The sequence below is a fragment of the Girardinichthys multiradiatus genome, chromosome 13 (genome assembly GCF_021462225.1).
Source record: "Girardinichthys multiradiatus isolate DD_20200921_A chromosome 13, DD_fGirMul_XY1, whole genome shotgun sequence".
In the NCBI taxonomy this organism is placed as follows: Eukaryota; Metazoa; Chordata; class Actinopteri; order Cyprinodontiformes; family Goodeidae; genus Girardinichthys; species Girardinichthys multiradiatus.
The window spans coordinates 31,662,425-31,674,989 of NC_061806.1; the positions used below are offsets into that span (position 1 = coordinate 31,662,425).

General features: G+C 37.2%; 1 protein-coding gene across 1 annotated transcript in view; it reads left to right on the plus strand.

Moving 5' to 3' along the window:
• The window catches only part of grin2da (glutamate receptor, ionotropic, N-methyl D-aspartate 2D, a), a 282,278-nt gene that overhangs the window by 251,914 nt on the left and 17,799 nt on the right, over positions 1 to 12,565 (plus strand). The window contains exons 14-16 of the mRNA XM_047383963.1: positions 203 to 363; positions 7,223 to 7,292; positions 9,436 to 9,553. Of these exons, the coding sequence (XP_047239919.1) occupies positions 203 to 363; positions 7,223 to 7,292; positions 9,436 to 9,553 (349 nt within the window). The remainder of the gene's footprint in view (positions 1 to 202; positions 364 to 7,222; positions 7,293 to 9,435; positions 9,554 to 12,565) is intronic.

The window sequence follows — 12,565 nt, forward strand, 5'->3', positions numbered from 1 at the left end:
TGATGTTTTCTTAAACTCACTCTCAGCTCTTCAGAAAACTCTAGCATCGAGGCCTATTTTGAAAGTGCAAACATAAAATCTCCTCAGCACTTCATTCTGCAGCAGGGATCAACTCCTCTTCCTCATTTTTCAGCGACTCCCTTTTTGCTTAACACTTCCCGTCTGTCACTTTAATCTCTGCCCACCTGTTCCTCCCGTGCAGTTTCAGCACCCGACAGAGCAGTACCCACCACTGCGCTTTGGTACTGTGCCGAATGGAAGCACTGAGGAGAACATCCGCTCCAACTATCCCAACATGCACCAGTATATGATTCGCAACAATCAGAAGGGTGTGGAAGAGGCCATTGACAACTTAAAGACAGGGTAAGGAATAAGGAAGATAATTAAAGTGATGGAGGAGAGGAACTGCTACAGCACAACCTGCAACACTGATCAAAAATGTATAGTCATATTCAATAAATCACAACATTGTTGAGAAGTTCATTTATTTAAGTAACTGTTTACTGAGTGAAATCCTATATAAATTAACTACACACAGACTGATGTTTTCAAGCCTATAATTCTATTATTTATGATTATTTTCCGCTTACAGCTAATGAAACACAACATATTAGAAGTAGACTATCGAATTAGACTGATGAAAAAAATATTCGATCCAGAAATTTGAACTCAATGAAAATTATGTTTAATACCTGCTTATGTGTTTTATTTACAAAAGGCACTTTAATCTGACAATTGATTATCAGAATCAGAATCAGAATCAGAAAAGCTTTATTGCCAAGTACGTTTTTGGACATACAAGGAATTTGTTTGTCAGAAGGGTTATGGTCATATTCAGTTTTATTAAATATGACTGTACAATCAGTATGGGCATGGATGTTAAATCGTTTGACAATAAAGATGAATAAAGATGAATTGTTATTCTTCATTTAGGGTGAAATGATCTTTCAACAATACATGTCAATAATTTTCTGAAAACTAGAATTAGTTTGAATTTATTGTAAATTTCCTTTAATCCACAAAATGTGGAGATAGTCTCAAACGCATGCAGTCACTGTGGAAACACCCAGGTGTGCCCCTGTTACAATTGTACAGTTGTTGGTTTGGGGTAAAGTTGAGGGATTTTGAGGTAGTCCTCTGTTATTCACCCTGTTTAATGTAATGCACCAGTACCACTGGCAGACCCTCGCAATGATGCAACCACCACCATGCTTGACTGTTGCATTCTTAAGTATGAAAGCTTAATCTTAATTTGGCCAAACATGCTTTTCCATTATGGCCAAACTGTTCTTTTTTTTTTTGTTTGTTTGTTTCATCTGACCATAAAACCTTTCTTCAGAAGACACACTGCTTGTCTGTGAGGGGAGCTGTAAATTTCAGTTAAGCTTAAAAGTGCTGATTTATGAGTCGATTTAACAATTTGTGACTTCTTACTTGATTGACACTCTCTCATTCTGTATTAATATTTAACTGGCTTCACTGTGGACAGTCAAACTGTTGTTCCAGCATGTTCCCATTTATGGTAGGGTTGTGCCTTGATGGTTCCTGGATTGTCATTTATGATTCTAACCAACATTCTTTCTACATAGGGTAACAGTTTAATGCATTTTTTGGTGTATGTTATTTCACATTTGCAACTCACTTTAGCACTTATAACTAAATTCACTCAATTAGATGTGGAAATTTGCATGCTGTTTTCAAATTTTCTTGATCACACAGTTAGTTAAAAAGAAAGGAGGTTGGGCTGAACCAGATAAATTGAATTGTTTTCTGTAACCAGTTTCAGTTAATTCAACCTCTTACTCAATCTCACTGACTGAGTGGTTCATCTCATTAATTTGTAAAGATATACTCAGTAGATCACATTCTTTACTCTGTGGTGATAGCTAATGCAGTTAGAGGATAATTAATGACCAAACAAAATGGTCTAATTTCTCTAAAGGTTGCATTTAGCAACATGTCAAACAAAAACACACATCTTCACTGTTGCACACTCTTAACACTTAAGAAAGACAGGGGGTGGCTGTATCAAAAAATACATTTTGTAAAAGCATGATTGGTTCAATCTATCCCTTAAGATTGTACTACCAAACTATCCAAATAAAGGTTCATCAATTCCACCAACAATATTAACAACGTTCTCCTAGAATTGTCATTCTGTTGCTCACAACTCACTCACATCCCTGTTTCTTCATAGCAACAGATACTTTGTCCCAACTGCAGTTTCTGCAGGACAGGTGTAATATGCTACTATTATTACTATACATTCTGGCTGCATGTCACCTACAACGTACATAACTGCTCATCTTGAACATTGTGCTCAATCAAAACTATCAGAAAAATGTTTTCCTTCTTCAAAAATGCTGTGCTTTTCTTTGAACATCGTCAAACCTAAAAACTAGTGTTTCAGCTTTTTACAGCAGGTTGCATGACAGTAATTGACTGATCTAGGATCAGTTTGGGGATCCATATTAAATGTTCTTATTGTGAAGTTTGGTGAGTTTTTATACTATTAATTTATTTATCTTTTTTTATTTTTCTAACAGCTTTTATTTAGTTTCAATAAATGTGAAAAATGTGCTTCAAAGGATGGGTAATGGAATAAATTATCAATATTAGTAAAGGTAAACACTAAAGATACAATCTTGAAGAGATCCATAACCAAAGAGGTATAGTATAAGATGTTAACATTGTGAAAGCATTTTTCCATTTCATCATGGGCATCCACAGAAGGAGCTATACTTTCTAATGAATAGTGGCCTGACGCTGTTTTTTTTAACACTGACATCTGCTCCTCGTGTCCAGATTAGAAAAATATTTTGTTAAATGTTCCAAAACTGTGTTATGTTTCGTCAGCATTAGGGTAGATGGCTGAAGACTGTCTCAGTGGTCTGCCAGTGTGAGGCATGGTACACCATAGTTTTAGAGGCCCCATGAGACAAAACGTACAATTGTTCTTACCTGCTTATATATACTCTCACACAAACATAACTGTTCACTTGCAAAAAGACAAATAAACCCTCTCACAAACATTACTGTAATCTCGATTTCTCACACAAACACAACCAAACTGTTTTACAAACACTATCAAACTCTTTTACAAACACCACCAAACATTCTTACAAACATGACCAAACTCTTACATATACCATCAAAATCTCTTACATGTACCACCAAACCTTCTGACCAAATGACCAGACTGGACCAGAAAGACCAGTTCTTAATGTTGGCAGCACTCTTGAAAAAAGCAGGTCCCTTTGCCTCATTTCCATAGATCTTGAATTAACAAATTTGTAACTGAGCAAAAACACATGCAGAGACCTTCCAGAACATATAACACTTGTTGATTGGCACTCTGTTCTCCCAATTCCTGGGATATTGAGAGACAAAACTGAGACTGTTTGTACAAATCCTCTAAACTCATAGATTAATCTATCCATGGTTGTAGTGTAATGTCCAGACACTCACACATATTCAGTTTTGCTTAAAATGTTCTGAACACACCTCATTGCATTAGTAAAAAGATTTTAACATCATCTTCATTACCACGTAAATTGATGACAAAACGCTGATTTTGAAAAACAAGAACAAGGAACAAAAACATGGCTGACTTAGTACAAAATCTAAACAAAATTACAAAATTACAAAAATAAAAAATCAAAGCCTAAACAAAGTGATGCTGCCTAAACCCTCCATAGCACAAATTTAGCTAGTGGCAGTGTCAATGGGCATGTGATTGTTTTTAAATGTTGCAGAACAATAAGACAATGGGAATTTAAATAGTCTTCCTTTTTAACAAAAGCAACTTCCTTTGCTAAAACAGTGATAGTTGATAGTGTTTGTAAGAGAGTTTGGTGTTATATGTAAGAGAGTTTAGTGGTATATGTAAGAATGTTCACTGGTGTGTGTAGGAGAGTTTAGTGATTTAATGTAAGAAGGTTTGGTGGTATATGTAAGAGAGTTTGGTGATTTATGTAAGAAGGTGTGGTGTTATGTAAGAAGTTTTGGTGGTATGTGTAAGAGCGTTTGGTGGTATATGTAATAAGGTTTGGTGGTATATGTAAGAGAGTTTGGGGGTATATGTAAGAGAATTTGGTGATTTATGTAAGAAGGTGTGGTGTTATGTAAGAAGTTTTGGTGGTATGTGTAAGACGGTTTGATAGTGTTTGTAAGAAAGGTTGGTTGCGTTTCTGTGAGACATTGAGATTATAGTAATGTTAGTAAGAGGGTTTGGTTGTCTTTAAGCAAGTGAATAGTTATATTTGTGAGAAAGTACATATAAGCATGTAAGAGCAATTGTAAGTTTTGTCTCATGGGGCCTCTCATACCATAGACAGGTTGCAGTGCATCAGAGCTCCAACTGAAAGAGAAACAGGAAAAACAACTGGCTATAAACTTCTACCAAATACATTACTTTAAAATGCCAAGGAGAGAGGAATCACATGTGCCGTTGCATAAAAGAAGACCAACTATGCAGCTTCTAAAATAAATCTAATTGTATTGCTTTGTAAATAGTTTTAAAACAATGTGTGCTTTTACTTTAACTTCAGGATTATCTGCTACTTTGTGTTGGTCAGCTACATGAAATCACAAAAGAATACTTTAAAGTTTATGATGTGATGAGACAAAATGTGAGAAGTTTAAGATGTATAAACTGTATACCACCAAACCCTTAAACTCTTTATTTTTGAAGAATTTTATCCTTGACTTGATGCAGTTGTTTTACCCACACTTGACTCAGTTACAAAATCCTCTTGCATGACTGTCAGCTCACTGATCTGTGCTACCTCAGAAGCTTCAGTTCTGTTGTAACCTCTGAAGTCCCATGAGGATCACTGATGCTGCATGAAATAGGAGAAGGGGGAAGTAAACAAACAGTCAAAGAAAATGAACAACTTCTAAATAATACATGCCAGCCACAACCACAGTGCAGTGGGAAAATTGTGACCACCAAGGTTCTTACAGTAAAATATACATTACACAGTTAATTCTGTTTAAGGAGTGTGTGTGTGTGTGTGTGTGTGTGTGTGTGTGTGTGTGTGTGTGTGTTCCTTCTGAATCAGTAACCATTTCTTTATTCATCTCTCCATCTCACTCCCTCTCTCACATTATCAACTGCTTATCTTACTCTCTTATCTCTCTGTATTCCTCCTATCCTGATTTTATTTACAAAGGACATTTAAGTTCATGCCATGAAAGTCAGATGTCATGAAGATTCCTGAATTTTCTGTCAGATATTACATCTCCATATTTCCCCCTCAATTTATCTCACAATCATGCTTTGTTTTCCTCCTTCCTGCTTTGCACTTCCCTAACCCCATCTTCCAGTCATCTCATCTATTTTCTCTTCATCATCCCTCTTTTCTCCCCTTTGCATGTCACCCACCTCCCTTCCCTCTGCTTCGTAGAGACAACCTCCTTACCTCTTTCCAATTACACATCCTTAAGCACTGTCTCTCTGCTTCTATGATAGCCTCTGGTTGTAGCGTGCCATTCCCTGGGTGTGAATATAAATGACTGTGAAGTGGAAAAGCAGGTGTAGTGATAAATTGATTATCATTTTCTAAGATATGCATCATCAGTCTGAACTGAGCTGGTAAATTCAGTCTATTATTTCGATATGAACGGTTTTAATTCACTTTTATCTCCTTCCATTTTTCAGGGTCTGCCTCATCATACACTCCTGTGAAGTCTTTCTATGTGACATGTTTTCTTAGAGCTGTGAATTCTGCTTGACCTCACATTTAAATTTGATTGCAATTCTTCAGTTAATATTTTAATGCATCTTTCAATGCAACTTAAAACATCTGCATGTGTTAGGTCTAATTAGTACAACAATATTCTGTTGGGATTTCTTTGATTGCTTGTTTTTTGGTAAGTTTATTTTTTCTTTTATGACATGTAACATAGTTTTATGTTCACCTTACTTTAATAATTTGAAGTATCTAACGAAAGCGACTTACCTGGTCACAAACTGCTACAAGTTCAAATAAATTAGATCTTCCCTGATGAAAGGGGAGCAAATGTTCAGGAACAATTAAGTCAGTTCACCGAGTTGGACCAATTCTGCAATCATATAGGTGCAAGTAATGTTCTTTTCTTTCTTCAAACTATTTCAGCAAGGCAATAATCTAGCAATGTTAGAAAGTATACATGCTGTATAAGGGATACAAATATTAAGGAACAAGTACAAAAAAGTTATATATTATAATAGTATTTGTAATGCATTGAGAGGCAAGGAAAGTTACAGAAGAGGAGGTCAGTCCAACAAGGGAGGTACCTTCGTAGACTGAGCCAACAACAGCAATAAGGGCTAGTTTCGGACTACCTGACTGAGTTATCACAGATGATTAGAAAAAACAAACATTTAGGCTTATCTTTGACAGCTTCGTAACCCTAAACTGAGAACATCTTAATAGAAGAAGCTTAATATGTGATGGTTGTGTTGTCTGTTTTATTTTTAAATACTTAAGTAAACGTACAGCCTGATAGAACAGAGTTCTGTTAATACATTTGGCATCATGAAGGCTTTTAGACATGACCGTCTGGTCAATATGAGCTTCATGAGAGGAGAAGGATTTTACAAATTACATTTTACAGGTAGCCAGTGAAGTCAAAGTAAACTGTGTCGAGCTAATTTGCACCAGAAATAACTGTTGCTGTGGGTGTTTGTATCATCTAGATATTTTTTAACTCTATGTCTGTAAAATGATCTGGATATATGGTAATGAATGTGAAATGGAAAACATTTCGAATGTAACTTGAACAGAGACGTAGCTGGAGAATGCTGCCAAGATTAACATGTCTGCACATTTATGTAACAATCTGTGTTTCTGCAGGCAGCTGCAGATGGAGATTACAGCAACTGTGAGCCTTTCATTTGCTGAGCAAAAGCAACATTCACTTCCTTTTACTTGAATCTCAGCCTCCCCTGATGTTGCATTGTATTTTGTTCTTTTGTGGCTATTGTAGAAGGAGAAACTACATCTTGCCTCCACCATGATAAATATCTCCTTGTAAGATTTTTGAAAGTTGGTGCAGAATGGTGTGTAGAAAGTGGCCTCCTTTAAAATCAGTTCTCTTTTGTGCAGCGTTGTTTTTTTTAGTGGTGCTTTTGCTGTCAATTCTTTCATTTTGTGTGCTTGTTCCATAGTTATTTAGCTCCAGGGCAGTGATTTCCAAATCTGTGATGTAACCTTCCACCTTCATTCTTCCCCTGCAGAAAACTAGATGCCTTTATTTATGATGCTGCTGTGCTGAACTATATGGCCAGGAAGGATGAGGGCTGCAAGGTAAGGAATAGGTCTGCCATTTCACAGCTCTGCACACTGACACATTCATACATATGGGCTGGAGATCCCTGTAAGCTAAATTAAAATTTTTACAAGGGCCAAATCTGACTTCAATAAATCAAACAAACACATAAGAATGCATTTTTATTGATCCCTTGGGCCTCTAGCTAAATTAATAATGTCATTTTTGGACAGCACTGATGTTGATTTATTTATATGGTTCCATGTGATGCGGCTCTTACAGCAAAGATAAAAATGTTTCTCAGTTATAATTTGTAATGAGGTCTGTGAGAGACCCAAGCTCCCAGCAGGTTACAACAGCCACTGCTGCAGTAATTATTACAACTGATGTAAAGCTTTACACCCCTTCCCAAAACCATATGTCATTCTGCAGCGCTGGTATTTAAATGGATGTAAATATTTAAACAGAGAACTGCACTAAAGCAACAGTGACAGAAGGCAGGTGATATATATATATATATATATATATATATATATATTTTTTATCTACAGGTCCTTCTCAAAATATTAGCATATTGTGTTAAAGTTCATTATTTTCCATAATGTCATGATGAAAATTTAACATTCATATATTTTGGATTCATTGCACACTAACTGAAATATTTCAGGTCTTTTATTGTCTTAATACGGATGATTTTGGCATACAGCTCATGAAAACCCAAAATTCCTATCTCACAAAATTAGCATATCATTAAAAGGGTCTCTAAACGAGCTATGAACCTAATCATCTGAATCAACGAGTTAACTCTAAACACCTGCAAAAGATTCCTGAGGCCTTTAAAACTCCCAGCCTGGTTCATCACTCAAAACCCCAATCATGGGTAAGACTGCCGACCTGACTGCTGTCCAGAAGGCCACTATTGACACCCTCAAGCAAGAGGGTAAGACACAGAAATAAATTTCTGAACGAATAGGCTGTTCCCAGAGTGCTGTATCAAGGCACCTCAGTGGGAAGTCTGTGGGAAGGAAAAAGTGTGGCAGAAAACGCTGCACAACGAGAAGAGGTGCCCGGACCCTGAGGAAGATTGTGGAGAAGGGCCGATTCCAGACCTTGGGGGACCTGCGGAAGCAGTGGACGGAGTCTGGAGTAGAAACATCCAGAGCCACCGTGCACAGGCGTGTGCAGGAAATGGGCTACAGGTGCCGCATTCCCCAGGTCAAGCCACTTTTGAACCAGAAACAGCGGCAGAAGCGCCTGACCTGGGCTACAGAGAAGCAGCACTGGACTGTTGCTCAGTGGTCCAAAGTACTTTTTTCGGATAAAAGCAAATTCTGCATGTCATTCGGAAATCAAGGTGCCAGAGTCTGGAGAAAGACTGGGGAGAAGGAAATGCCAAAATGCCAGAAGTCCAGTGTCAAGTACCCACAGTCAGTGATGGTCTGAGGTGCCGTGTCAGCTGCTGGTGTTGGTCCACTGTGTTTTATCAAGGGCAGGGTCAATGCAGCTAGCTATCAGGATATTTTGGAGCACTTCATGCTTCCATCTGCTGAAAAGCTTTATGGAGATGAAGATTTCATTTTTCAGCACAACCTGGCACCTGCTCACAGTGCCAAAACCACTGGTAAATGGTTTACTGACCATGGTATCACTGTGCTCAATTGGCCTGCCAACTCTCCTGACCTGAACCCCATAGAGAATCTGTGGGATATTGTGAAGAGAACGTTTAGAGACTCAAGACCCAACACTCTGGATGAGCTAAAGGCCGCTATCGAAGCATCCTGGACCTCCATAAGACCTCAGCAGTGCCACAGGCTGATTGCATCCATGCCACGCCGCATTGAAGCAGTCATTTCTGCAAAAGGATTCCCGACCAAGTATTGAGTGCATAACTGTACATGATTATTTGAAGGTTGACGTTTTTTGTATTAAAAACACTTTTCTTTTATTGGTCGGATGAAATATGCTAATTTTGTGAGATAGGAATTTTGGGTTTTCATGAGCTGTATGCCAAAATCATCCGTATTAAGACAATAAAAGACCTGAAATATTTCAGTTAGTGTGCAATGAATCTAAAATATATGAATGTTAAATTTTCATCATTACATTATGGAAAATAATGAACTTTATCACAATATGCTAATATTTTGAGAAGGACCTGTATGTGTGTTTGATCCCATACAGGTGATGACCATTGGCTCTGGAAAAGTCTTTGCCACCACAGGCTACGGCATCGCACTGCACAAGAATTCTCGCTGGAAACGGCCATTGGACCTGGCTCTGCTGCAACTGGTTGGAGATGGTGAGAAAAAATGACATCTAACATTAAATGCAGTTAAAGAAAAATAAAATGAAGAGGCAAGAACTAAGAGTTTATACTCACCTAAATCTTTGAACCAGGTAGCCTAAAATGAAGAATATCTCAATAAATAAAAACAAAGCACCTCTGAGGTGCTCCAACTCAGAGGTGCTAAAGAGGACAAGACAATTCCTGAATCATCATAAAATTTGATCCAGATAAGAAAAAGTGTAATTATTAGTGTTTTGCAGCAGACAAATTTTAAATAAATACAATATAGGTTTCACAATCTGATTTCATGATTGACATTTCAGAGCTACTTACAAAATACTTTATACAAAATCTTGGGTATGAGATGTACCCTAGAGATAAGCGAACTAAATAAGTAATACCTCCTTCCCACTATTGCTAATCTGCCTTTTAGTTTCACGACATTGGAAAACATGATGTCATAACAAAGAAATAGTTCCTTCGTCGCATTTCTACGTATTTATCGCTGTAGCCTACAGAACTTGATCATCACATTATCCTGCCTCCCACAGACAGACACAGACACAATAAGCGCTGCAGTTTTCATAATATGGCTAACAATTATTGGCCCACTTGGGCCCACTTATGAAATACTGAAGTTTAATTCCTGTACAGTTAGTTGATCCGTTAACGTAAAAATAACCTCACAGAAAAGTAATATACCCATTAATAATGGTAGAAGAATGTAAAATCCACCCGACTGTCCTAAGTATACATGTGGCATGCTGACCTAGAGCACATCAAAAGCAGAGTGTATATTTCAAAGACAGCACAGGACATTATGTTTCACAAAATCACATTTATCTTTGTATTCTCATGTTTAGACCCACGTTACATTCATTTTTTTAAATGCCAGCATACATGACTGGCATAGGGAACAGTGTGACAGTAGCTCAACTTCATCTAGATGAAGTTTTGCGAGACGTTATTTAAATTCGGTTATCAAATACAGATGTCCCTTAAAACCTCTGATTCCATTGCTGCAAACATTAACTCTGGCACCAGCAAACTAGTACCCTCTCTTAGCCGTTTCAGAGGAAAGAACAATTTTTATTAAATATATATATACTTCTTCTGCAGAACCAATAAACCACTGACTCAAGCACAGACAATGGTCTAACAGTAGAACTACTTTGATGGAAAACTAGTAAATCAGACACAATGCTGCTAGCAACAGACTGATTAATGATTGTCATTAGGAATTGATCCTGTGACCCTTCTGGCCTCCTGAAAAACACTTTTGGGGTAACAATTTCATACTCTCTATGGTGTGAGAATGGGCAGTTATTAAATAAAAAGGAAAATAATAGAATCTAGATAGATGCGTGTGCAATCCTTCAGAGCAAAGGTTTGATGATGAAATTGAACAATACATGTTCTTGTCTAAGAGAAACTAATTAATAAAAAGTGAAAAAATACCAACAAAAAATAGCATTTCATCAGTGCTCTCCCAAGGACTCACTGATATTGAGGGTGGAATTTCAAAATTATGCCAAATAAAACCTTCAATTTAATTATTGATGAAGTAGCTTTTTTGTGATAGTTTTTTTGGCGAAACAGTTTCACAACTGCATTTCACTTTAATGAAACTGATGCTAAACTTTTTCACTTCCAAGTTAGTCTGGAGTTGAGGATCAGGAAAAGAATAAAGAAGATAATTAGTGAAACTAACATAAAGGAGGAGAATTTATTAGAGCTTAAAATTCACAAAAAAGCAATAAGTGAGCAGTGAAAAGAAAGAGAGCAAAGCTTGTAAGAACTGACAGATGTTCACATCAGTGTATAGGGTCAAGCTTTCTTTCCAAAGCAGTCACACACAATTAAGATTTTAGGTTTTTGTCTCACCTGTATGACCCATTATATTTGATTTCCTATTTCCTGACATCCTATCATTTCTTCTTCATACATGCAAATACTATTTGCTGACAAGATCCTCATAACCTACTGAACCTCAATTTAACACATTTCATTTTGAAATTTGTTATCATTTGTTATCATATGTTATCTTGTCTCATTTAAAGACTGTTGAAAAAAACTGATAAATTAAAAAACAAACATCTAGATCAGACAAATAGAATGGTCTTGTAAAGAAAATAAAAGCCATATTAAACTTCACAATATCATTCACAGGCAGATTGGCAAATTAAACTTTACATGTATTTGGTTAATTGAAATCCTCACTTAAGTAATAGATTAGGTTTTATTAAAAAGTTGTATTTAATGTAAACATTAAAAATGTACATTTGTATTTGTAGCAAGCTGTTAGAACTAAGTGCTGCTTTTGGAAGAGAAAATAAAGCTGAAAATCATTCATACCTTTGCCAGATTTAGTTTTAAAATAATTTTCACTCAACCATGTAGTTTGTTTCTGATATGAAAAAATAAATAATAAAAAAAACGATGTAAAGGACTATCAAACAAAAAGGCTTCTGTTTACATTTTGTCAAAAAATGGCATGTCAAAAATTATTTATATTCTCAGTACTTGTTGACATGCTTCTTAGTTAAATACATAGGTACTATTATGGGCGACAGTGGCTAAGATGGTTGCCAGTTTGAAGCCCCCACTCCATCCATCTCAGTTGTTGGGCAAGGCACTTCACCCGCCTTGTCTACTGATGGTATCAATTAATTATCGATTAATAATCGGATAGCCCCTCCTTGAACCGCCACCTTAACGTGGTGGAGGGGTTTGAGTGCTTGAATGATCCTAGAGGCTATGTTGTCTGGGGCTTAAATGCCTCTGGTTGGGTCTCCCATGGCAAACAGGCTCTAGGTGACAGGTCAAAGAGGGGTTCAAGACACCCTCATGAGGACTGAACAAACGAGACACGTGACATTGCCCGGTACGGCGGAGCCGGGGTCCCACCCTGGAGCAAGGCCTGAGGTTGGTACCCATTAGAAAGCGCCTGGTGGCGGGGTTGCTCCTCGCGGGACCCGGCCGGGCCAAGCCCGAACGAGAGACGTGAGGCCATCTTCCAGTGGG